The following is a 27,378-nucleotide window of genomic DNA, read 5'->3' as shown; positions in this document are numbered from 1 at the left end:
GTGATTGGCGACAATCATATTCTTGAGCCGGCCCAGCCTATCCGCCAGCATAAAAGATACCTGCATAGAAAAAATATGTGCAAAACAATATGTGACGTGTACAAAATTTATTAGAGTGAAATGATGACAGCGTCGTTATCCGATTCTGAGTCGGAAAAGTTCAGCTCATCGTCCGACAAAATATCGTCAACGGTGCCCTCTATCAAACGGAGCTCCTGCTCTGCAAGTGAATCATTTTCTGGCAGTCCAGGCTCTTCGTGTTGCTGCTCCCGAGCCGGTAGAGGCGACAAAATGTTAGCACGCCGGAAACCATTCTTGATGGTCGATACAGAGAGCTTGTTCCAGCTCGTGTCTACCCATACACAGTGTAGGGCGCTTCGGTGGCTGAAACTCGAAAGCACCTGTAAATTCCCCGTGGTCGTGCAGCTGACGGCGTAGCATGTTTACCCACTCGCTGCGTAGATAGCTTTAAGCGGTCTATTCCACGCAATATTTGCTGGCTGACAGGTTGCGGTGCAGGATGGAGGAACAGCCATGAGATGCACTTCAACCGAGGAAGCGTAGACTTTCACAGCGGGTGTCCAATGTCCAGAAAAATCATCCACTAGCGAGATAACAGGCTGCCAAGGTCGTGTGCGGTCGCCGAACATTGCCTTTAGCCACTCAATATGAATCATTTCATTCCACCAGGTCGATGGATTAGCATATAGCTCCAAATTTCTGGACTCCATAATCGACTTCGCTTCTTTCCACACATAAACACCAAAACCACGCATTTTCTCCCAATTGCTTGGTCCCCACCTGGTACTGTAGAACGATTCAATTTAAGCACCAGAAAGGGAGGATACTTTTCACCATCTGAATCGCCTAAAAGCGTGGCGGTCACTCGCTCCTTATCCTTGCCACCATGGCGCATCCACACTGTTTTTAAGTCGCGAGAGTTAATAGTACGCTTTAGTATATATTCAAAAAATGCACCTGCACATGCACAAATTATTAGTAAAATATATATATTCTAATACAAAATAAATAGTAAAACAAATTGTTGAAGTAGCCTCTAAACAGTTTGATTACCGTGACCTAGTCACTCCAGAATATTATAATGAGATTTAGGAGGTCCTGTTTAAGTCGGTATGACTGGCTTAAACTATACAGACACTAATGGCTGGTGTACAGCTATTGGTGGCTTCCTAATACTAATAAAGTACTCACTTCGTCTTTTGACGCCTACAAGTAACGTCATCTTCCTCTCCCTACTTCTTCTCGACCTGTCATACGAGTTATAGGCTATGAGCCCAAGCCAAGCCTCAAGCGACGACTTCCCACGTCTCATCGGCGCCGAGAATTATGACGTCTGGAAGACCCGTGTGTGCGCAGCACTAGATGGCAAGCACCTACTCGGCTACGTGAAGCAGCCCGACTACGACGGTGTGTCGGAAGACGAGAGTGAAGACAGTGGCAGCGAAATGTCTGATGCCAACGATGAGCCGCATGCCAAAACTACCAAGAACGTCGAAATCGACTCCGACGCTGTGGACTACGACGAGAGCGACGACGAGCTCAAGCCGCCCTCGGACTCGGACGAAGACTCTGGAGCCAGCTCCGATACGTCAATCAAGAGGAAGGACCTCCCGGTAGTTCGACCATTTAGCCATCGCGAGGCTCGCCGTGCACGCAAACGCGCCAAGAAAGAAAAGAGCCAGCCTCTTAGCCAGCGCGAACGCCGTCGACAAGAAGCCAAGACCAAAGCCTTCTTGATGAAAACGATGGACAACATGCACGTGCGGCTCGTCAAGAATCTCACGACATCCTTCGAGATTTTCAGCTACATCTGCCAGAAGTACGAGGGAGCAGCCTTTCATGGTGATCCGTACTTCATTCAACACTACTTGATGGAGATCAAGTATGAGGAAGGCTCCGACTTAACTGAGTTCTTTCTCAAGCTTGAGAACGCGATGAAAGCCGCGTCAGAAGCCACCGAATCGGTGATGACCGAGGGACAGAAGTCTATCTACCTGTTCCACTCGATGCCCAAGTCGTGGAAGGACGATCTCCGCATCTGGAAGGGCCAGCGGAAGTATATCCCGTATGAAGACCTCAAGCGGAGCATTGAAGGTAAGGTTCGCGATCTTCAAGCTCAAGAGCGCTACACCTTGGCCAAGGGCACACCAGAGTCCTCTGCAACCAAGGGTGATAAAGCTCTAGTGACTACCGGACCTCCTGTGTCACAAGCCCAAGGCCGTGACAGCGCCAATGTCTGTTCGTACTGTGATCGCCCACGCCACAACATTCGCCAATGCCGAGGCCTTCAAAAGGATTTGCGAGATGGACGAGTGAAGGCTGGGACAGTGCTACCTGTTAACTTCGCCTTCAAGGGTAACTCGAAACGCGATCACCCGTACCAGAACTCGAACAAAGGTGGCAATGGGCGACACGGCAAGAATAATAATAACCGCGACTTCAAGGGCAACAACAGTAGTAGCAAGAACAAGCACGGAAATGGCGGCAAACAACGCGGTCAAGATCGCTACAAGGACCGCCCGCTTGAGTCAGACAATGACGATGACGACGACAGTGATTCTGGAAACAACCGCAAGGTAACTCGCCAAGGACGTCGTGACACCGGTCTCATCGCTGTTGCTACCACAGTCAATCTCCCGTTTAGCCTCACTGCTCAAGCCAAGATAGAACCCGATCCCACCTGGACAATCGACTCTGGCTGCACTCGACACGTCACCCATGAGTCTCAGTGGTTTACCGACATCACCTCCAGTGGTGGATCCATTACGGTTGGTGGTAATAACCAAATCCCCATCGAAGGCATTGGACGGGTCGATCTGGAAGTCACTGACTCCAAGGGCACTATGCAGAAGCTTATCCTTCATGGCGTCCTGTATGCTCCCCAGCTCCAATTCAGTTTGCTTTCAATTCCAGCAGCTGTGAAGCACGACTTTCGCTTCAACTTTGACCGCAAACAGTGCGCTATGCAAACTGACCAGCGCTTCAAGATCAAAGCGCTCATGGCTACCAACACGGATCTGTATCAGTTCCAAGCCAAACCAGCGGCACCTCCAGCGGCTCTTATTGCCTCAGGTAAGCAATGTTCCTTTCTGCATTTACATAAACGCCTTGGACACCCTAACGTTCGTGTCTTGAATGACCTATCTAGGAGTCAGGCCATACATGGACTCGATGGATCTATACCTCTAGGTCCAAAGACAGATTTCTTTTGTGTTGCCTGCACGTTAGCGAAGTCACACCGCTCCCCATTTTACTCTAATAGAGTTGTTGTACGTGCTACATCACCTTTGTCAAAAGTCCATTCAGATATCTGTGGTCCACTACCTGTGCCTAGCCTTACTGGTTGTCGCTACTTCTTGATCTTCATCGATGACTTTTCTCGATTCATGTTCACTTATGCAATTAAGAACCGTAGCGAGTTGTATGGCTGCTACGAAGACTTCAGGAAGAAAGCCCTGAATATTTTCAGACAAGATATATCTGTCATAGAGTACGCGTTCAGTGTTGAAGACAATGCAAACCAGGGTAACTTTGAGATTCAGCGGCTTCAAGCAGACAACTCTAAAGAGTACGAGAAGCTTGGCCGCATCATATTTAAAAAGTATGGAACTCACGCCCAGTTTACCAATGCATACACACCTCAGCAAAACGGAGTTGCAGAACGCCGCATGCGTACCATTATGGAGCGTGTCCGAGCCCTTCTACTTGACGGCAAGCTACCGAAGCAGTTATGGGCCGAGTGTGTCTGTCATGTGACCACTCTCATCAATATGACTCCTAGCTCCAAGACGGATGGGCGAACCCCGTATGAGCTTTGGCACAACCGTATTCCATCCATGCAGTACATCAAAGTATTCGGATGCAGCGGATATGTCCACATCACGGAGCAATACCGAGACAAACTCGACGCTAGAGCCCGTTTGTGTATGTATCTTGGTGATGCCTGACCATAGAAAGGCTACCGTCTGATGGACATCAATACTCATGCAATTATCTACAGTCGTGATGTAGTCCTTAAAGAGGACGAATTTCCCTCTCTCACAGGCCTGACGTCTACTCCAGAGCCCACACAGTCCACGAATCGGCAGAAATCTACCGCTACACTTGCACCTGTACCTCTGCCACCTGCAACTGCTACTACAGTAGCACCGGAGCCTGAACATGTGTCAGAACCAGTGATCACACCGTCACCCACATCAGGCCCTGCAATGACAACAGCGCCAGGCACAGTGAACCAACGTGTACTGCCCTCACTGAGGGAGGCTGTTGATCGAACAGCCATACATTATTCTTTTCGAACAGAGACGGACTCTGATCCTCCGCATCATTCGACTCCTAAGCGACCCCGCCTCTCTGCGGAAGCCATTGATAGCTCTGAGGAAGCCAATGACGTAACCCTCAACTCTGAGGAAGACATACACGAACAGGAGCAACGTCAGCATTTACTGTACACATTACTAGCTATTCGGTATGTGTCTGAGCCCACTACGTATCGGGGAGCAATGAAGTCTTCCCACGCTAACCAGTGGCGTAAAGCAGCTAAATCGATATACAAGTCCCTCATGGACAATCACACTTGGGTGTTGGTATCCCCTCCTAAAGGAAGGAAGATTTTAAGTAGCCGATGGATCTTTGTAGTAAAGTATACCGGCACTGGCGAGATCGACCGCTTTAAAGCGCGTCTTGTGATCAAAGGATTCCTTCAGGAATATGGCATCGACTACAACGAGATATTCTCTCCTGTCATCAGGATGGAGGTACTTAGACTACTTCTTACTATTGCAGCTCTTCTCGACTTTGAAGTCCATCAAATGGATGTTAAGACAGCATTCCTTAATGGCTACTTGGAAGAGGAGATCTACATGGCTCAACCGGAAGGTTTCAAAATCCCGGGCAAGGAGCACCTAGTGTGTAAACTTCTTAAGAGCTTATATGGGCTTAAACAAGCGCCTCGTGTATGGTACCAAACCTTGTCTGCCTTCCTAGAGAATCTCGGGTTCCTGAAACTCATTAAAGATCGATGCGTATTTCGACGCACAGTTGCTGACATCACCTGTTACATTGCAGTGTACGTCGACGACTTACTGATCATTGCGCCTACACCAGCACTCGTCAGTGAGCTGAAATCAGCCTTGAAAAAGCGTTTCTCCATGTCAGATTTAGGGGAGGTGAAGTACTTACTCGGCTGGTCAATTCAACGTGACCGTAAAAACCGAACGATGTTTATCCACCAGCACAAGTACGCTACGAAGGTCATTGATCGCTTCAGCGACTACATTCCGTACCCTATTGCAACACCAGCAGAACGGAACGCTAAACTTTCCGTAAGCAGTTAGCCCAGCAGTGAGCACGAGAAAGATGCGATGAAATCGATTCCGTATCGACAAGCTGTAGGTAGTGTCATGTATTTAATGGTAGGCACTCGACCCGATTTGGCATTCTACATGCGAGAGGTCAGCCAATTTCTAGCGAATCCAGGTATGGATCACTGATAAGCAGTCATTCGTGGTCTAAAGTACCTATCTGGAACGAAAGAATACGGTCTTCTTCTGGGAGGCTCGACCGATATTACATCGGAAAACCTTGCCGATCAACTAATTGCCTACAGTGACTCTGACTACGCCAACTGCCCCGACTCGAGACGCTCCATTGGAGGATACGTGACAATGCTAGCTAGCGGTCCTTTCTCATGGCTTTCGCGTAAGCATCATACTGTAGTTCTCTCGACAACAGAGGCAGAATATATCGCCCTGTGTCACTGCATGCAGAGGATGATATTCCTCAAACTTCTCCTCAACGAACTTGGCTTTGCTACAACGCAGGCTAACACAATATACGAGGATAATCAGAGCTGCATCAAAATCTGCTACAACCCCGAACTTCACGGACGATCAAAACATATACACGTACGATACTGTTTCGTGCAAGAAAAAGTAGAGCGGCATGAATTTAACGTCACCTACTGCAATACGAAAGAGATGATAGCTGACATCTTCACTAAAGCTTTAGATAAGCACCAGTTTAGAGAACTAAGGGCCAAGCTCAGGATGAAATGTCTGAAAGCAGGATCCGGCCACTCAGTTTAGAAATACCCTGATAATACAAGCGCATGAAGCGTGTCTATATTCTGCGTTCTTTTTAGAATTTTTTCCCACTGGGTTTTATTCTTTTTTGCTCGCACAAGGTTTTCCCTCGTTGAGGTTTCCCTGGTCAAGTACCGAATTATCTAGACACATGAGTTTATCAATAATAATCCATGCTTAACAACAAATTTGTTAGAGATACGCCAGTACATCTCAGTCGCTTTCACTTTCAGCATTTGTGTCACTGGACACGTAGTCGGTGTCATAATGTGTAGATTTTGTGGTTTCTGTGTGACAAATGACATCATCACTAAATACCCCAGCTTAGTGACTTCTTCGATGGAGTGGTGGCCACGTGTGCTCGAGAAGCCCCTTCCCCCCTTCTCCAGCGTGGCGATGAGAACTGGCGCAAGCTGCAGTGCTGTCCGCGGCGCCCGCTTCTTCTTCTCCCTCATAAGAAGCGCTCTTTGCAGATCGGAAGGGCTCTGTGCCCACCGAAATAGCCTCTACCGATGCGAGGGAGCCTGCTTCGTAGCAGCGGCAAGTAGAGACGACATGTTGGGCTCCATCCTTGAGTTCCTACCAGGCGTGTCACTTAGCGTCCTCCTTCCCTAGCAGAAACTGCAGGGCAAAGTCAGATCGGCTAGCCTAAGCGACTTCCTGGCGGCGTTTCAAGGACTGAGGAAAAGTCCTTTAAGGAAAGTTTTACCTCTGTTATAACATAGAATTGTCAGTTTGATAAAATATGTTCAGAGGCAGGGAGGCTGTTGAAGTAGCCTCTAAACAGTTTGATTACCGTGACCTAGTCACTCCAGAATATTATAATGAGATTTAGGAGGTCCTGTTTAAGTCGGTATGACTGGCTTAAACTATACAGACACTAATGGCTGGTGTACAGCTATTGGTGGCTTCCTAATACTAATAAAGTACTCACTTCGTCTTTTGACGCCTACAAGTAACGTCTTCTTCCTCTCCCTACTTCTTCTCGACCTGTCATACGAGTTATACAAATAAATGGAGTCGCACCAGTCTGATCGGCGTTAAACACCTTTTGTAAACTTAGCTCTAGCATCTTTTGCTGTACTTCAATACCAAACCTGACAGCGGTCATGTCTGCCTCCTCTGGCGTCACCTGACCTTGGCGTGTGCGCGCGAATACTGAGTCGGTGTCGCCTGATAGACCCCTCTTGCCAGTGCCAAGATCCCCGGAACGCCATTATGCCGAGGTCCTATGCTATCTCCACGCCTTTCATACGTAGCATTACCGAGCTGATAGGCACACCTTCTTTTCTAAACAAGTTTATCCACTGTACAACGGCCTCCTCAGAATCTCGAGGCAGTATTGTTACGGTACCAGGTGCCCTCATATACTTCATGTCTGCCACAGCTGTCAGCTCACAGCGCTCCTTCAGGACCATGCTACGCCATTTGTAGACTGACTTTCGACGCTGGTCCTTGGCGTCGTCGCTAAGGAGCGGGTAGAAAGTGTTCACCGTGTGTGTCATGTTACCACCACTGATAAAGTGGCTGGCTACCTCTAGTTTGTGACGATTCGAGAAGCTGCTGCGATTGTGTTTAAGCGGCAATGCTGCCGAATTTCGAAATATAAGCTAATCTAATGGCTGTCGGCGCTCCGATTTGTCGCCAAGCAAGATTTAAATCAATTTGATTGGCTATTCAATTTGTCGCTGATGACTGAGCGTCGCAAGGATTACGGTACTTGAAAATCGACACACAGTTTCGGATGGTACCCTGATGCTCCATATAAGTCCGATATCGCACTTAATGTGAGCTTTAGTGAGCTCGAGTTTTTAAGCCGATTGGACCCATTCAACCAACTCATCTTGGAAACTTCTACTACCGGTATTATAGAGCCCACAATATCATTTGTTAAAACACGACGTCTAAGAGCCTGTTCACTACGTAGCTGGAGATGGAGATGAATGCAACAAATCTTGCGTCCCCATCTCCAGTTTGGTCGCCAGAGAAATCATGTCCACCTAAATTTCAACCAATCAAACCCTATGTTGTTCGGAGTCGTCAGTCAGACAATTGCCATCATGCCAGCACGCTTCACATGCGCTGCCGCCCGTGAAGATGGAGGACTACATCCTCCAGTTGACAACAGTAGCACCGACGAGCTATCCCCTCTGGCGTCTACATTCGGACCAGCTGCGGACAAAGTAGTTTTCCCCTCGATGATATCAGGTGATAGCCAGAAGCTTGTCGGCGATGGCAATGACGGAGCGTTTAGCTTTGTTCCTATCTCTCGTGATTCTACATCTTCACCGACGATGCCAACGCCTTCTTCACCACCTACCACCTTGGGGCTTGTGACAGCAGCTCCACCTCCAACACCCCGTGGCCGGCATGGCAAGAAACCTGACTCGAACACGCCGTTGGCATTTGCATGGACATTAAAGGCGTCTGAAACGCTTTTGCGTGTACGCTTTGTTGCGATGAAGCATCGTTTTCAGGGCACCAGAAGCTCGAAACAGCTTGCGGCTGCCTGTAGTTTGGTTGCTGCGGAGACGTTCCGCCTGGGAGGTCTTCAGGTGAACACAGGGCAGTGTAAGTCAAAGGTACGGCTATTCTTTAATATTAGGTTAAAGTCGTTTTATTAACTGAGCTTTGAATGCATGATACGTAGTTAAAGCACATGCACAAACAGTATACAGCGTATCGAGTAGCATTGCTGGATACTGGAAATGCTACGGAGAAGCAGTTAAAGGAGCCAATGTGCTATGAGACGATGTGCGACGTGTGGAGCGACCACTACGGCATGGACGCAGACCCGTTCTTTTCAAGTGACGCCCCATAAATCTCTGTAGGTCGGTATTTAACCGAAACCGATGACGCGGTGATTGAAGAAAGCCCGAGTAGCGGTGGGTGGAGACAGCATGCTGGTAAACGCACACGAGACAAAACCGAAACTGCTGAAGGAATGAAAGCTATTGGCGAGGGTCTCCACAGCATTGCCGAGGCGTTCAAGGTGTCAAGGACGCAGGGAGGTGACAATCATAGCCGTGAGCTTCTAAGCTCTATTCGAGAATTAAGTGAAACTGTGCAGGCACAGACCCAAGCACTTAAAAGCCTCATGGACCTCATTAGGGCCAGCGTACCCAAAAACGCGGCCAGCAACAACAGCTCGACTTGCGCGGACTAAATCGCTACCACTTTCATTGTTAACGGCAAATTTGACTGGCACTTGCATTACGTTTAGAAATTCCTATATGGCGTTGATTTCTACTTTGTTCTCCATCATTAATGTCGGCCTCAGCACTATTGTTATTGTCGTCGACAAACAAAGGAATTCAGTGGTGTCTCGGAAGTGGATCGTCAAATTATGCAGAGTCATGGTTGCAACGACAAATTCTGCTGATCGATGAGGTGTTTCCTGACTCATTGGGCCTTGCAACATTCTGAAACGACCTTTCCAAATTCCAAAGGTGCTCTCTACAGCCATGCGAGTACTTGAGTGCAAAACGTTAAATTGTCTCTGTCTGGGTGACAGCTCTCCACCCTCTTCCCGATCACTGTACGGTACTATAAGTCCAGGCAGTAATGCGTATCCAGCGTCACCAATAAAATGAGTTCCTGGTGGTATCGTACTGTATAACGTTCGACCAATTTTGCTATACTGCCAGCACTTTCGATCCGACCAAGAGCCAGAACGAACTTCAGCACTCAAGAAAACATTATCACTGGTGACGATCGCTTGCACATTCAACGCCGGGTAGCACTTGCGGCAATAAAAACCATCAAACTCCTAGGGACGCTCGACTTCAATTAGAGATCCATCAATTGCACCTACGACACCAGGATACCCATGTCGCGCCGCAAATTCTGACTTGATTGCATCCCAACCGCCTTGGTCCCGTGGAAATGCCACAATTTGGGGAGCTGCAGCCCTTAGAGCTCGAACAACTTCTGCAGTAATTTCTCAAACGTAGCTCCTAGACATGCCCATTGCACCTCCAACCTCCCTGTATCCTCCGGTCGAACCCATGAAGTAAAGCGCAGCAGCGACCTTTTTGTTATGGGAGTGCTCCTTCGATTTCGCCGCAGCGAATCAACCCCCCTGACATTGTAGGAAGTTGGCGACGCGTAAAAAGGTTTTCTTGGAGCATCGAAGGTTTGTTACAAACCAACTGTCGTAGCTCCATGACAAAAGCATAGGCTCGAAGTCCAAATCGGTCACAGTGAGAATTTGTTTCTTGGGTCCTGGTGGCGCACTCTCACAAGTGGAGGCGAACAAAGTAGCCGTCTACGCGACAGCAGCACACGTAGCAACTATAATAGTTTCTTCATCATCCATTGCACAGAAACAGTTTGAAAACGGTATTTAGTCGTCTCCAGCCGTCTCGATCTCACAGACGCAGGGTGAAAGTGTGGTTGTAGGTTCAAAATTTCGGCCAATCAAGTATAAGAAAAAAACTGATCGTAAATCCGTAGTGAACAGGCTCTAATAGACGTCGTGTTTTCATGTGTTCGATTTTTTAAATTATAGGTGTACCGGTATGCAGTTAAAAGAAAAGAATTGCAGCATTGATCTCCTTTCAGTTGTTTCGTATCGATGCGTGTCAACTAAGAGGTTGAGATGCTCAAATCAACTTTGCTTATTTAAGCGTCCTTAGTTTTCTCCGCCTTAAACTTTCGCAATCTCTGCACGAGTCTTACGAGATGAGCCAGAACAACGATGCTAGCAGTCGCAGCGTAGGTGGCGAAGATGAACGGCTCCTGCGGCAAGTAACAAGCCGTCACTTCAGGCCGGTTGGCTCGCGACAGCCCCAGCACCGCGTAGCTCGGGTCGGGACGCTGTCCCCACGAGAACGCTGGGACAGTGTATTCCGTTGCTACGGAATCGGGGTGCTTGTACTCGCACCACGCGTGGGTGTGTCCTGAAAGCACTAGATCGGGTTGTATCTTATCCAGCAGCTTCGCAGACAGCTCACGCGAGAGCACATGATGGTGCGTCTCGTACTTGAAGCCAGGGGCCTCGTACGTGACGTGGCCTGCCTCGCGCAGCCGTTCTTCCCCACACTGGAGGTCATCCACGCGGAAAAGCGGCAGGTGTGTGAGAAGGATGACACTGCCACGCGTACGTGCTCGTAGGTCATCAAAGTTGACGCTTTCCAGGAAGCTCCTTGCCTCTATTTCTACGTCGTGACTAGCAACGTCCGAGTCCAGCGCCATCGTGTTGAGACTTACAAAGGTGTGTCCTTCAATCTCATCTATGCGGTTCGCTGCTCCGAACGTGACCTCGTAGCGCTTCACGTCTTGGAGCCTCATGTCCCGACCGAACGATGTGTCGTGGTTGCCCACCAGGTATAGTGTCTTTAAAGGCAGGAGACTCGCGAAGGCGCGGAAGAATCTGTCGGCGTACTCGTCCCAGTCTGCGTTTGGCGTCCAGCGACTGCCCTCGTCGAACTGGTCGCCTAGCACAAGTGCCACCTCGGGTCTGTGTACGTCTACTGCTGCCCTCGCGGCCGCACGCACCTGCCAATCCACCCATAGCCTCTCGACGAATGAACGCCGCCGCTTGCCTAACAAATGCACGTCTGTCACGACCAAGACGGTAAGCGTATCGTCCGGTGTGTCGGGGAGCTGCAGCTGGCAGCGCCACGCCTGGAAGTAGAACACGCCGGCCTGACACAGCAGCGCCGCAGCCGTGACCAGCACCAGCTCCCATGCACGGACCATTTTTGACCTATTGAATCGAGTTTAACCGGCAATTTGAAAACCCAATCGACGTTGACGCACCGGTTGGGAACGGGCCTCAGACGATGTTCTCCTCACGTTGACGAACCAACTCGAAGCGCTTGGCGGGCCACTCGTTCATATCATCGCCATAGCAACAGAATTGCCTGGCAGAAACCACATTGCGTGTGCTTTACTTGAGCCGAGTCCACAGCTGAGCGTTTTTGCAGAGCTCTTCAGAGTTGAAGTTTCCTCTGTACCACAAGAACGCGCAAACATCTGCTTGGCGAAACAATCAGATCTTTGACTTAATATTTGTATGCCTTTGTTTCCTCGCACTTAATTGGATCGCTCTAGTCGATGCACGACAAGTGCGTCACTTCGATATTTGCCGCCAACCCCAAAGTATCGTCAACGGAAAACTTATGCATCGTCTCGCTGGCCGCGCTCCGATCCGCCGCGGGGCTTCAAGTCTCAATGCCAGCAGCGCATTCCATGACAACATTACAGCCAAGATCGACGAGCTGGCGCAGCTGCCGCAAACGGGCGTATCGCTCCAGTATCTCCTCGAGTTCGGGACGGATATTTCCCCTCAGAAACTCATCCAATCCGCGCGCTTCTTACACGGAGAAATGCCCGTCCGATACGCACATCGTATCAAGAATCTGGAGAATTTGCCGCATGGCCTAAGCGACATGCCGTCGGTCAAGCAGGTGCGTGAATGGTACGTCAACTCGGCCCAAGAGCTGCTGAGCTTCCCTAAAGTGGAAACCTACCAAGATGAATTGGCTTTTCGAAATTTAATCGAAAGCATTAAAGGCCGTCACAGTGGCACATTATACACAATGGCCAAGGGCGTCCACGAGCTCAAGATGGAACTGTTCAAGTCTTTTACTGAAAAAGATCATGGGGTCACCAGGAAAGAACTGGGCCAGAGATATTTGAGATCCCAAGAATTCGCCGACTTGTCAGACTTGCACTCGTTTCTAGATGCATTCTACATGTCGAGAATCGGGATCCGAATGCTCATGAGTCAACATATTGCTCTCCATGAGGAAGAGGAAGGGTGGGTCGGGTGTATCTGTGAGAGCACTTCGCCCGCAGAGATCGCCCTTGCCGCTATTGATACAGCCCGGCACATGTGCTTGAGGCAATATGGAGATGCCCCTGAGGTTGAGTTGCATGGGCATACCGACTTCTCCATGCCTTTTGTGCCAAGTCACTTGCACCACATGCTCTTTGAGGTGATTAAAAACTCAATGCGTGCGGTGGTAGAATTCCACGGAGTCGACAATGACATGCCGCCCATTAAGATCGTTATTGCGGACGGAGAAGACAATGAAGATGTGTCGATCAAGATCTCGGACGAAGGCGGAGGCATTCCTCGCTCGTCAGTCTCGCGCATTTGGTCGTATCTCTATACGACGGCAGATTCGGAAGCATTCGAGAGGTTAGAAGCCCCCAACGATTTCGGTGGGGACTCTCCTCTCGCTGGACTGGGCTACGGATTACCGATCAGTCGGTTATTTGCACGCTACTTTGGTGGAGATCTCCAAGTGATCTCAATGGAAGGGTACGGCACTGATGCGTACCTTCACTTGAAGCGTGTTGGTGACGTCTCTGAGCCGCTCCCATAAAAGAATTGGCGGGTATGAATGAACAACGTGTACCTTTTGAATATTGAATCGCTGGCTGCAATAGAAGGCAGCAACGACGTTGAACACTGTAGTAGTTTTGACACAAAGGGACCTAAGTATGTCTACTCTTCGGTCGTAGCATCTGCGCTCGTGCGTGAATTCTGCTGGTGGCGGTTCCAGGACCATTTTCTCCTGAGTTTGGCCTTCCTACATGCCGTGTAGAGCCGTGTATCTTTACACCGTGAAGCGGATCTAGCTTCGTTTGCGACCTGGGGCGATCCTCAGGTGACTCGAGCGTGATAGCTGCTAGCATTTTGTTCGCAGACGAATCATTTTCCACATTCGGCGGACGCTTTAGCAACGAAGACGAAGGGGAATCATGCGGCATTACTGTCATAGTTCCCGCTCCTCCAGAATGATATCGCTGTCCAACGACAACCCCACTGACTCCTAATGGAGCACTTTGCTGCTCGCGTCTGAAATCTCGCAGTATTTCCACCAGCTCAACCTCAGTGATAAATTGCTTACTCAGAGCGTCGATTTGCGTCCTCAATTGTTGCAACTCATCGCCTAACGAGCGTGACATATCACCTTCACCTTGATGATCAGCGTCAACTATCCCTCTCTTCTGTATCTCACCAGCGAGTTTAGCAAGTGACGTCTCCAGCACATGCTGACTACGACTAAGTGCGCTAACCTCACGACCCACATTCCCCAGAATACGTTTTTCAGACGCCCACTCATTCATCGCAGCTGTAGCCACCTTGTTGTCGGCTTCATGGCGGAAAAACATATCGGTAAAAGCTTCCGAATATCGACACAGAGCTGAAGCCATTTCACCGGCCGCAGCTCGTGTAGTGATCACAACGGGGAATCGACAGCTCTCAGACTCGTCACTTCGCCCACCTAACAACGCTAATATCTGCATGGAAAAGTCCGAGCCGAGCACACGACCCACTTTTTCCACATGAGCCTCAGCGGCAGCTAGATCCACTGGCTCCTGTGCCATCGTAGAGTACGCGTCATTGATCAAAGCCACCAATTTGTCAAGATGCTTCTGAGCCACAGGGTTTACACTTGAGCCGCTGTTCGGATTCAGTCGTTTTTGTTTCTTCCAGCGATGTTTCAGAAGATTTAAATTCCTCGAAAGCTCCAGTAGTGACACTCGTAGTACAGGGATCTGGGAACTTGTTAGATGTTGCGTTCCCTTCTTCATGCTTAATGAGGGACTTTTCTCTCCCACCATTAAGTCATCAGAAGGATCGTTCAGTATTTCGTTGTCAAGATGCAATTGGAGCTGCTTCGATCGATGTCGATGGTTTGCTGGCGAAGTCTCGATATCTCGAAGACGGCTGCGAAGTTGCTTGACCTCGTTCTGAAGCGTAATCATGTCAATTCGTTCGGCTTTGGACTCACAGATCGAGTAAAGTTGCAAGTTTGACGTCCGGATCAGCTGGAACGCACGCTTGACTTCTTGCTGACATAGATCCAGAGTTACGTGAAGCTCACTGAGTCGCGGATTGTTGCAGCTAGCTGATGCCAGTTGCAGTCGTCTATAGGCATCCGATAGTTCGGCAGCAGCTCGGGCATCTGCTTCCCGTTTACTAGCTTCTTGTTGCCGAATTCGAGACTCGACTTTCACTTTCATGTCGTCAGGGATAGTAAACGGCTGCAGATCCGTATACCCTTGTGAGCTCCGTGTACTATCAAGTCGTTGCATGTGTGTTTGTAGTGAAAGTTTCTCTTCATTCGTCTCAAATGTAAACTTCTCGGGGATATGACTGGGAGGGGGTGCTTGCAACGCAGCTAGTTGCAAAGGGAGTTCTTGGAATTTTTGGGTCAGTTCCACAAACCGATTGTTCATATCTTGGCGATGATCTTCGACTTTCTAATAAAGTCAAGCGTTAGGAAATACAGGTGTACGTAAGTTATTAAAGCTTAAACGCACCGTGTCGACGATTTGGATATGCTCTTTCTCCTTCTTGACTTTGGTAGAGAGCACCGTTAAATGATTTTGGTGAGCACGCATATTATTCTGGAATTTTTCCATTGCATTTTCATATTCTTTCAGCTTGGATGTCATGGTGTTGACCACGCCGGACACTTCACCGCGCACGGTTTCTGATCCTCGGTTTGAATCGTGACGTAGTTGATAAACATCGTCACGCACTTCGCTCAAATGTTGCTCTAATCGGGTCAGCCGCTGACATATATGCAGGAGGATGGAACGCGACGCACTTGTATGTACTCCCAGTCCTTGCTGCACGAACTCCAGCGTCTCACCCACAGTCATTGTCCTAGCTGAATCGCTGCTGGACATGCCGATTGTAGAGCTCTCTGCTGTCTCGCTTGGCACTTCAATCGGATCATCCGCCGTGTCACTCATTGCCAAGATCGTTAAGAAAAAAATGCGTTAACAACCGGAAACCGAAGTCTCTGCTGCATTTTGCTATTTTGAGGCGACTTTTACCACAAATAATAGTAAAAGTCGGATACAATTAGAAAATTACCCCACATTGTCAGTCCCCTCTTTTGTAGCTAAACTGTTACGAGTCACGGATAATGATGTTGTTCTTGAGCAGACTCATACGCAGAAGCAGATTGCGCGACTCCGCCGCATACTTTCGACCCACTTCGAACGCGCGATCGTACGTTGCAGCGCGCTGGTTCGGGTGGTACGCATGCAGCACCTGAGATACACATTTACAAAAAAAAATTAGTTGCGCGCTAGATACTTCTTTATAGTTGCACACACCTTTTGGTACGAATCCATCCGAGCGTGCAGACGCTCTGCTGCAATGAGATCGCAGATCTCCTTCTCAAGATCCGCTATCGGTGTGTTGAAAGTACGAGCCATCTGGTGCAAGTCCACTGAAAGATACGGGTAGAAGTACTGGATGATCCCGCGACTGCGAATCTCTTTGCACAGGTTTTCCACATGCTCACACAGATACAAGTCCAGCTTGAGCTCGGGCTATCAGCAATATGAAAACGCATTAGCACAATAGCAATATTACTAAAAATAATAATAATAATTAGGCTTACCTTCATTTGCTCCAGTGTCTGCAGACATGAGGCGTAGTTGCTCGAGTAAAAGTCCGTGATGAGCTCACGTAGCCATGGCAACAGCTCCAGAAATGCCTTGAATGACGAGTTGTTGATCACTTTTTCCTTCAATTCTTCACGTTTGAAAGACGCCAGAGCGCAAATCCCGCCGTAGAGCGCGATATCCTCGGCATGTAGCACCTCGTTGTAGCTTGCACCAATCTCCGCGCTGCACTCGATAAACTTGGAGGCAGCTGCGTGGTAGTTTTTGTCGTGCAAGGCCACAAGACCAGAAGCCGACGAGATTTTCGACTTGAGACTGAAAAAAACGTAGCAAATTAGTTGCAATTTTATACATAAAGACCATCATTCTTTACTCACATGGGGTCACTCTGGGAGCTGCTGACTTGTTCCAATTTTGTCAAATAGTTGGTGACATGACCGAAGTTGCGCATGTGCAGTGCCACTTTGCTCACGTTTAGACACATTTCAATAATGTGTTTATCCGTGGTGCAATAATCCCGCGCCTGGGCGAAACTTTTCAGCGCAGAGGCCAGATCTCCTAAATTGTAGTAGAAATCTCCCAAGTCGTTGTGGCCCATCTGAAAAATCCATTAATACATTAAACACACTTGTAGACTTTCATATTTAATAAAAATAGTCGTACCCGGATGCTTTCCTTGATCATCGTGGACTTGTACGAGTTTAGCTCCTGCTCCAAGCGCTCATGCTGTTGTGCCGCGTTGTGTTTCACGTTGTCAATGAAACTAGCCTCGTCTTTTGCCTTGTCGGCAAGCATCTCGGCGTAAAGACCCATATTCAAGCTCCCCTTGAGCTCACGGAGTAGCGCGCGTTTGGCCTCAGACTCCAGCGCAGGGCATGTCTGAGTAAGGAAAAGCAATCGCTCGGTGCGGTTGCGGCCGCTGTATTTGGCGGCGTACGCCTCCACGTCGAAGCCGTCAAGCGCTGCCATGGTCGAGGAATTGACCTTTGATGTATCTTTTTATTTAATCGGGTTTTATTTATTATTGTAAAATAAATAAATTGACGTGCTTTAATTGGCTGATTTTTATCAAGTGAGCTTTTTGCATTGTTGCAGCACAACTTGCGCGGTGCGAAAATGGCGTCTCCTGTGGTGATCGCGCTTTATCGGTTTGGCAATGTTTCCAATATCTCTGAGGAGCTGTCAAAATTAACACTCTAACGAGATGACTGAAGGGCGTTACTGCGCTCCACGCAGACGCTGCAACGCGACGTGGAGGCTGGCAAAACGCTGTATGACGCTGTCCGTTCGGGTGCAGTTGCCTCGTACGCCGGCGTCAAGACCGATTGGCAACGCGAGCGTGCGTTCGTGCGGCGTTTGGAGGACATGGAGGTGCTGACGCGACGAGGTAGAGGCGACAGGGCTTTTGCAGCAATTGTGCGCGCAGGATTCGCACCACCGGTAGAGGGCAAAGCTGCGGTGGACGCTCGGATCGATGCCGCTTTCGACGCGCTGAAGCGTGTAGACGACCACAACGCGCTTATCCAGGAGTTCAAAGACCAAAGCATTTTTGGACCCAAGGTGGAAAACTTGCCATATTTTTTGCGAAATTTGTTGGCAACAATGCTAATGTGGTGCTGGAATTGTAAGGAACGCACGAATGCGATTGAGTTTCTAGTTGGAGACGTGGTTGAAGTGAAAGGTGAAAAGCGAGGAGTGGTTTTCGCCTGGCACGTGACCACAGATGCAGCAGAAGCATCTGCGGGGTCTCGGGTGGTATACGACATTTTACCTCACAGTCCTGGCTTCAGGTGAGATTTTGCTTGATATTTGAGAATGGGCGCAAAAGGCTGGTTAACATTTGCCATGAAAAGTTTTGCCAGCAAGCTTTACAATGTGCCACAAGATGAAATCCGGCTTGACGAGGCACCAAAGGTGATATGTCTACCCAGAAGTCAAATTTCGTAAAGTGAACGGGAAGGGGTAATTAACCAACTTTGCTCCTCCAGCCTGTGGTGCACCCGGCGCTCTTGCTGTATTTCGACGGCTTCGATGGTACCAACCACATCCCATCCGACGCTTTGGCAGCTCGATACCCAACTGACGTCACTACAAAACCTAAAGATGCCGATACCGTTGTCGCTACCCCGTCGATCATCCAGCTCCAATCCGCCGACGAAGAAAATTTGCTGATGTACTTGCGGTGCGATGATAGCACCATTGTCCAGTTTGCCATGGCCAGTCTGGAGGGAATGTGGCTCGGAGAATGTGGATACAGTGCGCAAAACCAAGTGCAGCGTGCAGTGGAGCTTGCAGGCGGTGAGAAATGGGATGAAGCTCGCGAAATGCTCGAACAAGTCGTGCAAGAGTCTTCAGCATTTGCATACGCTTGGAACAAACTTGCCATGGTGGAGTATCAGAATGGTACGTTTAAATTAATATTTCGGGGGGAAGTTGCATCCTGAAATTGTCACATGGATGTTGCCACTTTTGCAGGCAACTTTGGCAAAGCACTCGGCCACTACGAGACTGCAATCAAGTTGAAGCCACAACTGATCGAGGCACTTGTTGGTCTTGGAACATGCGCCACAAGACTCCAGCGTTGGAGTTTAGTGCACCGCGCTGCTGTCCAGTTGCTAGAAGTGCAACCACGCAACGACACTGCGCGGATGCTGATCGAACAAGCCGTATACGCCACCTTGTAGGCAACAAGCTGACTTTAAACCTTTAATGCCACAAAAATGCATCATTTGTTTTTAGTTGCACAGGCGCTTCCAATGACTCCTACTGCAAAAATGTACGCTAGACTCTCCAAGACAGAAAACTACCTCGATCAAGCTGGCAAAACACAGACCTTAGTTTACATAAGTCCTTGCTGCTCAATACAGCGACTTGCGCGTGCGCTACGCGAATAATATAAGTCGACGCGCTCTTGAAGTGGCGCCGGTGAACTCTCAAAGTCGATCAACACTCTTAGAACATATACCGCGACACAGACCACAGCATATCTGCGTCCTTGGAGCGGAATTCTTCTTCTTCCGCGTCGAACGCAGGCTCGTCACTCGCGGCAGTGACGCTGATACGTCGCTTGGCGTCTTCATCCTGCAAGATCATGACCGCTTCACTCAACGGCGTGGCCCACACGACCCGTTCGCCTTTGTCCGACGTGTCCTCGGCGGCCGACTGTGTCTGTCGTCTCAACGAGGGCAAACGAGACGGTGTAACCATGCCACGAGGCGAAGACGGCGGCGAGATCGCAGCACTGCACGTGAAGAAGCGGATGATGCGCTCCACGAGACTTGCTCCTTGCGTCTGTCGTCGCAGCTCTGCGACCTCGAATCTTCTGGCTTGAAGCGCCAGCTCCAGCTCCTCCACGCGTTGTTGTTGTTGCTTGGATTCACACTTGACTTCATCGAGCGATACTTGCAGCTGTTTCAGTTGCAGCTTGGCCGTCTTGGCCTCTTCTTGAGCCTCCCCCAGCTTTTCCGTCACCGCCGCCATGCTGTTCATCAACGTCGTGTTGTCCTTCTCTAGACGACCCACATGGATGAGACGTAGCTGTCGACTAAAGAGGCCAAAGACCTTGACTTTTAGATACGCCGCACGCCAGCGATGACGCGCCAGCACCTTCTTCTTGAGCTTCAGGAAGCGCATCCTCGCGATCATCGCACGGACATGCGACTGCACGCGTAGAGCACTCCGCTTGCGACGCACCGTCTCGAACAGCCACAAGAAGCCACGCTTGGCCATATATTGCGCGGTGATCTTCTTCCAGCGCCTCTGCAAGTAAATAACACGTTGCAGAGGTCCCAGCCACTTGAGCAGCCAACGTTGTTGAACAGGTAGATACTTCTTGGCAAGGAGCTTGTCCAGTAACACCATCTTATCTTCCGGACGGTCCTGGTACGCGTGCATAGTCTGCGCCTGGTGAGCCATCCGCGTCCAGAGCTTGTGCATCCAAAGCTGCACACGGATCTTGCGCACACGTTTCCGAGCCAAATGCTGACGTACCATACACTGGATCACCGTGGCGCGACGTCGGTACCGAACCTCCTGGAAAATACGCTTGAACGCGTTGAACGTGATGATCGCAGTGGCTACACTGATCCAGTGTTTCTTGCGCAGATAGAGCAGCAGTTGTCTGCCCAGATTCTCCGTCGTGGACGCTGCTGGAGTCAGCAGTTTGTCCAGCAGATCGATCTTGCCCGTTCGGAAGAACAAGCGCGTGTCTCCTAACCGGTACGCGTTGGTAGGAAAGTCGTAGGCCCATAGAATCGCCTGTGTGAAGAGCTTGTCGTTCGACTCGAAGCGACAGAAAACTTTAAGCGGCAACAAGTTGCGGTACACGTCCACCACCTCAGCGTACAGAATACGCGTAGGCAGACCGACACGCAGCACTTCACAGGCTTGTACTGTTCCGGAGCATCGCAGCTGCTCCACGACGAACGGACGGTCGAAATGCCCCACCTTCATCTGCGTATTCGGCTTGATACAACGCACAAAGTTGCAGCTGGTGCCTTCCAGTTCCGTGGTCAGTCCCTTCATCTGCGTGGAGAACAAGTTGGACGTACTGCCTCCTTTGAGACGCTTCGAGGACGCCGAGCCGCCACCCAGAGGCGACAGGCCGGCGGATTTCAACGACACTGTAGACGCCGAGCGCGCACGGTTGCCATGGCGAGTATTGCCAGTCAGGTCTTGCAGCACACGTGACGACGAGTTCTTGAGCAGCTCCTCGAACTGATCCGAGATGATATTGTTGTTCTTGTCCACGAACGAGTTGATGGTGTACGAGACCGTGCCGGCGTAGTGGCGGATCAGGAACGTGTCCCGGATATCCTTGGGATGAGGCGTCGGGAAGCACGGATGACGCTTGAATAACGTATGCAGACGCTCGTTCAGCTTCCTGTCCGAGGGCATCGGCAAGCGCGACACGTTGTCAATAGTAGCAAAGAGACCGCCATGCCGACTGGCGATCAAGTTCAGGCACTCTCGGTTGTCCGAATAGGCCACGAGGTCTCCACTGGGGGCCACTTGTTCAGCTAAAAAGTCGATTTCATTGTCCGGATCCTGCACCTGAACTCCCTGGCCAGGAAGAGGGAACGGGAACGACAGCGAGTGGTTCGTCGGGTGGTAGATGTGCTCGCTCTTGTACAGTTCCTGTTCCGCCTCAAAGATGCACGAGTTGAACAGACTCTGCAGAGTCTCGTTGGCGTAATTGATCAGCAGCTGCTCGAACGAGTTGCGGTTTTTCGGCTCAAAGTCTTCAAAGCCAAAGATATCCAGCACGCCAATGTACGGCACCACGTCGCTGCGGAACGAGTCGTAGTCCAACGCAGCAGCGCACTCCCACATGAGCCACGTGAAGGTGTTTTCGTAGATGGTTTTGGCAATCGTGTCGCGGGAGTACACGGCGTTGCGCACGTCTCGTTTGATAAAGTAGATCGAGTTGCGTCGCGAGCCTCGGGTCATGATGCGCTTGAGTAAAATGCTCTCTGTAAGCTGTTCGACCGAGACGCCAAGCAGCTCGGAGGCGTGACGCACAGCCTCTTGCGACGCCACGTCGTCTTGACGGATACAGGCTGTCTCGCCTTCCTCTGTATCCTCCTGGCTGATGCGAATATTGCCCATATGCAACAGCCCCGCCACTAGACGGAAAATTTCATGTTGCGCGCTGTCACGAATGCCAATAAATTGCAACGCGCTCTTCAAGTTGCGGAAGTTCTCGGCGTCGTCGATGAGATCCGAGCGCATACAGCCGGATTGGTTTAAATACGAGTAAGCTTCCGGGGTTTTGGGCTTGAGGTGGAAACTTTTCTCGAGATATTCGGTGTCGTCCGAGTGCAACAGCTCGTAAAAGACGTGGAAATTGCGTTCACCTTGTGGCTGGAACACCAATCGACTCTTTTCCAGGAGATACGTGTCAATACTGGCACCGGTAAGTTCGTGCGTCTCGTTAGCAAATTGTAGGCGCATATACTTGCCGAATCGACTGGAATTGTGGTTGCGATGGGTTTTGGCATTGCCAAACGACTCGAGGATTGGAATTGTTTCCATCAGACGTTCCCCCACTGCAACAGGAGACAATTTGCTCTTGCCACTGGACTGTGGATACGACATGGCCAATGTGGAAGAGCCGGGGGGACCCATGCAACCCAGAACGGGTCGGTTGTGGGCTGTGAATTCAGGCTCCAGCTCGTCGTCCGAAGCTGAAGTACATGACGCAGTGGAAAGAGCGGGGTTGTGCACCGCACGCATGGTGAGGAAGTCCAGGATGATCTTGGACGTCTCGGTTTTGCCAGAGCCACTTTCTCCGCTGATAATGATGCTCTGGTTTTGCATCACAGCTCGCACGGCACATAGTTGCCGATAGGCGTTCTCTGCTACGTTGTATGGGTGAGGCGGACAGCGGTCCAGAGGTTGACCCACGAACAGCATCTTGTCAGGGTCTGGCAACTGCCGTAAAGGGTTCACAGCGATCAACACGTTGGCCATGAATGTGTATGGACGTTGGTTTTCTAGAGCTGCGCGGTCTTCCAGGTTCTTGGCCAGGGCAGCTTCGTGTAAGTGTCGAAGTGACGTCATGTCAGCAGCCGTGCTGTCATATTTTATCAAGCCACGAGGTGAGTTGCCATATGAAATGTGGCACTGCAAAAAATGAAATGTGGCATACCTGAACAATGGATTGGCGGCAAAAAGTGGCGTTTGTCGCAGATTAACTTGTTGCTCGAGTGGTACGTCGGCCGGCAACTCGTCGTCATCATTGCGGCGTAAGTGCTCGCCTGTGGCTTCGTCGATGAGTACGAACGTCGCCTCTTGCTGATTGTGATCGAAGGCTGTGACTTGGCCTAGTGTCCAGCCGTACGGGCCATCTTGCTTCCAATAAAGATCTCCAACACGGAGCTGCACGGCCGATACGGCCTCGGCCTTGATCTCGGAGCTGCCAACAGTGCCCGACGACATCGCCTTGGGCTGCCGCGTGCCGGCCACATGGGTGGCCGCAGCACCGCCACCGGAAAACGTCATGGCTCTTGACAGGGTATGTGGCAACTTAGCAGAGGCGAAATAGAATGCCACCGATAATTATCAATAGCAAAACTTCACTCGTTTGCTTGTTGCCTCTTGCGCGGAACGCGAAGTGATAGCCACAGAGGTGTCGTGTTGTGGCTAGACGCTGGTTGTCACCGAGGATGAAGTAACTTGCGTTCAGTATGCAGGAGGAAAACTGCTCTGATTGGCTACTATCCAGCTGTTTTTTCGAGCCTTCAGCACCTGCTCCTCAAAGAAACAAAATGCGAAGGCGTTGAAGGGGGGACCACAGTGGCCGTTGCAAACTGACTCCTATAGATATCTACATCACGTACATGTATCAGGATTTTTATCCCCGTCATCAGGATATTTTTTTGCCAAATGAAGCATGCATTCCGCAGCAAAGCAGTGCACCAATTCGCACACCTCGAGTGGCGTTTACGCCTGCTGCAAGCACTGACTCGTGCGGGCTTCAAAACGCAAACCCAAGGTGTGTGCGGCCGTCCAAGCCGCTGCATTACCTGCTCGGCAAAAGCGAAGCGCTTTTTCAGCTTCAACGCTGGGGGAGGCAAATCATCCGGAATTCGCGCTGACTCTCATCCGGATACTCTCAAGTTGAAGTCGCCACTAAATCCTTGCCAGCGAGATGTCAGGCTTGTCAAGCAAACTGGCCGCCTGTCGCCTTTGATACGGTGGCGATCATTCGCATCCTCCGTCACGCTGCACTGTCGTGCCAACATTTATCCGCCGACGGTTACGAGGCTGAATTGTTTGGAAGGGACCGTCAAAGTCGCCGCCAAAAGGCAGCTCGTTGTCGGTGTGACACACGGCCAGCAAGGCACTTGAGCCAAGTGCAGCCCTGCTGGATGGAGTTCATTCATGAACACAGGAAAAGCAGCCGTAGCATCGGAAGAGGCCGGCGTGGCACTGAACGTCGCGTTGCGAGCACCACGTGTGCCATGTGAGACCAAAGGCTGACACCACTGAGCTGAAATTCAGCACTGCGTCGTCGATTTCTGTTTCGGTGGCTTGCAAAAGTGGTATGGCAAATGCTCTGGCGTTCGTGCCACGATCGTGGCATCTCGCTGAGTTCTCGATGTCATTCCTGCGACAAAAAAGATCGTTGACTTCATCAACGATCTTTGGGAAAAATGATGCTAACGTTTCGCAGAATCAGGATAGAAAGTCATGTAAATTGATCACACTTCTGTATTCTGAGTCTATTTCATTGTTACAACATCAAGCCACAACTAAAACTTCACGCCTGACAACTAGCTGACATTAATTCGCACATGCAAAGTCAAATGGCCGCCATGCGTGGCCCTCGGGACCCACAGCAAGAGCGACCCACCGCCCGATCCTGGTATGCCGATAAAATTCGGTCGCCAGCGATCCAGATACAACGTCTTGTCTTCCAGTTCCTCAACCGTCGAGTTCCATGTCGCCCTCCCACCTGCAGCCACTGGCACCTTGGCAATTTTGTTGCCACCCGAGTGAATCACAACTTTGACATCTTTTGTGTCAATACTCGTGAAAACGAGGTTCACAACGCCATCCCCTTTCTTCTTCCACGAGCCATAGCTCCCGACAAACGCTTCGTCTATGGTCTGAAGACCCAATGCGTCATATAATGAGCCGTCGTCGATCTCACCGATAAACGCAGTGGGTCCACACGTCGGCTGGACGAACTGAGACGCCAACCAGACGATTCGTGTCGGGTCAAGCCCCGAAAACATCACCAACCCATAGTTTGTCACCTCCAGCATATACTGTTGCTGTGCCACAAATACCCCTTTATTTGTCGTCGCTGTATTGACCAGCTGGTCCACGATCACGCCGAAAGTTTTCCTCAGTAGATCTCGCGTTTCAAACGCCGCTTGCCTGGTCTTGTAGGACAATAATTCCTCCATACAATTATTAGTTGCCGCTGGAATTTCCTTCAGGACAAGCGACGACTTGCTGATCTTCACTCGGATATCGTTAATTGTGGCGCCGGGGTCTTTCTTGCGAGCGTTATTAACCGACAGGATAACGTGGTCGGTCAGTCGTTTGAGTTGATATCCGCACGTCGAGTTTGTATCCATGAGCTCTTGTAGCTCGCCCACACTGGAATGGGACGAATTGAGAGCACTGACGTTGTACAGTAGATTGTACACATTGCTCGCAGACGAGAGAATCTCGTCGCCATTGACGATTGCCTGCTTGACAATGGCCTCCACAATCATCATCACAACACCAGTGAACACCAACGTTGGCGGCACGTGAAGTCCTAGACAATGGCAGATGGCCACTGGCAAGTCCACCAGGACGACATCGGATTGATACGCCACTGCGAGAATATCTTCCACTGCTCCTTGTGGCGCGGTGGTTTGCTTGAATCTGACGTAGTAGACGAGAGATCGGAGCACGCCGACGATGTTCGCGGCGCAGAAGAAATTTCGTCGTACATTGCGATACACCGAAATGACTGTGCCCAGGATACCGGCAGTTGCCACATTAACCACTGAAGCCAGCACTGCCACCGCCTTCTGCGCTATCTCCAATGCACAGTCGTCATTTTGAGGGATACACTCCAGGAAGCAGTTCACCGGGTACGCTAGCGGACATTCGGCGATGCAGTTGGCTTCGACCTGGTCGTACATGGTGTAGCCTGCAGGACACACTTTACTGCTATTATACGGCGTCATTTGCCGGTAGCACGCCGTATCTTTGGCATTGCCAATAGTCGGCCCCACCCAGTTGCGAATCCTCTTGCCGAACCAGTCGGTTCCCATTTGGTCAGTGAGGTTTGTTGCCTTTGCCGACCTTCGTGTCCAGATGACACCAAGTTGATCCACTTCTGCTGCTGCGCGACCGAAGAAGCCGCTGAGTTGGAAACCTGCGGGGGCTTTCACTTTAGCGCTGTTTGCAGTCTTTATCCCGGTAGAAATGAAGTTGCCTTCACTCGAGGTGAGCTTGAGATAAAATACGCGTATTTTACGTCCTTTCTTGCCCCAATGAATCTCCATCGAGTCGATGTACTCGTCGGTATCGAGCACTAACGTTGCTGCCGTCCCGCCACTGCCGCCATGGTCCCAGGTCGCTTCGACCGGCGTTGCCACGTGTGTCGAGACGGCGTCGACTCGTGCAGCACCTCGGAGTGTAATGGAGCTGAGTGTTTGTCCTAATTTGATTGCCGACATGTCGGAGAAAGCGTCACCATTTGGCCCGCCGTAAACATCGCTGAGCTTGATGTCTTCGTCCAACGCGGTGTGTGTGGCGGCTGCGTCTACAGTGCTCGTCACGTAAGAGGCGAAAGCAACCAGGAGCGCCACGACCTGGAGCACCGTCCGGCGCGGCATCGCTGCGGATTATCAAGGTTTAAACTCGACGCCAAAAAAATACTAGTAACACTGATAGCATCAGTGATGGCGGGTGATAGGCTACCGGTGCTATCACAGATAGCACCGGCGTTGCATCCATTCTCTGGATCAGGATGGGATCGTGTTGAAACTCGTGCCAAGTGCATAACACATGTGAATTGGCCACCGGCTCGATGCCAGTCTCGCGCCACGATCGAGAAAATTGTGTTTGCACGCTCGCGTTGTTGTCTGACAAAACGTTAATCAAGGCATTTATTTTAAAGTTCTTACCGGAATTGGTAAGAAAAAAAGGAAATTGTAAAACTCAGTGTGAATTTAGAAAAACGCAAAAAGAGTTCTACTATTTATAAGAATGTGGTGGTTAATATGGCCTTTTATTTGGTTTTATTTTTTCTATAGAAGCCTGATGTGCAAGTAGACGATCAAGCAAACTATTAATAGTCGTCTTTCGGATTGTTGCTGTGGTTGCCTCTCTTTCAATTCTCCCAACCACTCTCTGTAAGTAACTCTGCATTGGATCT

General features: G+C 50.2%; 8 protein-coding genes across 8 annotated transcripts; 2 read left to right on the top strand and 6 right to left on the bottom strand.

The window, feature by feature from the left end:
• Nucleotides 1-9,418: 9,418 nt before the first annotated feature.
• On the bottom strand, nt 9,419-10,281 carry PITG_00354 (uncharacterized protein; the record flags this gene model as incomplete). Its single annotated transcript, XM_002908918.1, has 5 exons — nt 9,419-9,428; nt 9,524-9,846; nt 9,922-10,031; nt 10,080-10,155; nt 10,210-10,281. 5 exons carry the CDS (start codon nt 10,279-10,281, stop codon nt 9,419-9,421), a joined length of 591 nt encoding a protein of 196 aa, XP_002908964.1.
• Nucleotides 10,282-10,727: 446 nt separating this feature from the next.
• PITG_00353 (metallophosphoesterase 1, putative) lies at nt 10,728-11,807 on the bottom strand (the record flags this gene model as incomplete). Its single annotated transcript, XM_002908917.1, has 1 exon — nt 10,728-11,807. One exon carries the CDS (start codon nt 11,805-11,807, stop codon nt 10,728-10,730), a length of 1,080 nt encoding a protein of 359 aa, XP_002908963.1.
• A 357-nt stretch (nt 11,808-12,164) lies between these two features.
• PITG_00352 (pyruvate dehydrogenase kinase-like protein) lies at nt 12,165-13,441 on the top strand (the record flags this gene model as incomplete). The annotated part of the gene is made up of 2 exons (XM_002908916.1): nt 12,165-12,175; nt 12,289-13,441. 2 exons carry the CDS (start codon nt 12,165-12,167, stop codon nt 13,439-13,441), a joined length of 1,164 nt encoding a protein of 387 aa, XP_002908962.1.
• Nucleotides 13,442-13,553: 112 nt separating this feature from the next.
• PITG_00351 (uncharacterized protein) lies at nt 13,554-15,734 on the bottom strand (the record flags this gene model as incomplete). Its single annotated transcript, XM_002908915.1, has 4 exons — nt 13,554-13,793; nt 13,881-14,003; nt 14,058-15,329; nt 15,390-15,734. 4 exons carry the CDS (start codon nt 15,732-15,734, stop codon nt 13,554-13,556), a joined length of 1,980 nt encoding a protein of 659 aa, XP_002908961.1.
• A 253-nt stretch (nt 15,735-15,987) lies between these two features.
• On the bottom strand, nt 15,988-17,459 carry PITG_00350 (COP9 signalosome complex subunit 1, putative; the record flags this gene model as incomplete). The annotated part of the gene is made up of 5 exons (XM_002908914.1): nt 15,988-16,131; nt 16,197-16,415; nt 16,487-16,805; nt 16,868-17,088; nt 17,154-17,459. 5 exons carry the CDS (start codon nt 17,457-17,459, stop codon nt 15,988-15,990), a joined length of 1,209 nt encoding a protein of 402 aa, XP_002908960.1.
• A 147-nt stretch (nt 17,460-17,606) lies between these two features.
• On the top strand, nt 17,607-19,221 carry PITG_00349 (uncharacterized protein; the record flags this gene model as incomplete). Its single annotated transcript, XM_002908913.1, has 6 exons — nt 17,607-17,638; nt 17,705-18,050; nt 18,120-18,280; nt 18,344-18,404; nt 18,479-18,893; nt 18,966-19,221. The coding sequence occupies 6 exons, from the start codon at nt 17,607-17,609 to the stop codon at nt 19,172-19,174; spliced, it is 1,224 nt and encodes a 407-aa protein (XP_002908959.1).
• Nucleotides 19,222-19,317: 96 nt separating this feature from the next.
• On the bottom strand, nt 19,318-23,492 carry PITG_00348 (myosin-like protein; the record flags this gene model as incomplete). The annotated part of the gene is made up of 2 exons (XM_002908912.1): nt 19,318-23,064; nt 23,140-23,492. The coding sequence occupies 2 exons, from the start codon at nt 23,490-23,492 to the stop codon at nt 19,443-19,445; spliced, it is 3,975 nt and encodes a 1,324-aa protein (XP_002908958.1).
• Nucleotides 23,493-24,766: 1,274 nt separating this feature from the next.
• PITG_00347 (uncharacterized protein) lies at nt 24,767-26,677 on the bottom strand (the record flags this gene model as incomplete). The annotated part of the gene is made up of 1 exon (XM_002908911.1): nt 24,767-26,677. The coding sequence occupies one exon, from the start codon at nt 26,675-26,677 to the stop codon at nt 24,767-24,769; it is 1,911 nt and encodes a 636-aa protein (XP_002908957.1).
• Between the last annotated feature and the right edge of the window lie 701 nt (nt 26,678-27,378).

This window comes from Phytophthora infestans, genomic scaffold (assembly GCF_000142945.1).
Source record: "Phytophthora infestans T30-4 supercont1.1 genomic scaffold, whole genome shotgun sequence".
Classification (NCBI taxonomy): Eukaryota; Oomycota; class Peronosporomycetes; order Peronosporales; family Peronosporaceae; genus Phytophthora; species Phytophthora infestans.
The sequence above is the reverse complement of the archived record's forward strand: the minus strand, read 5'-3'. Positions and strand labels throughout refer to the sequence as shown.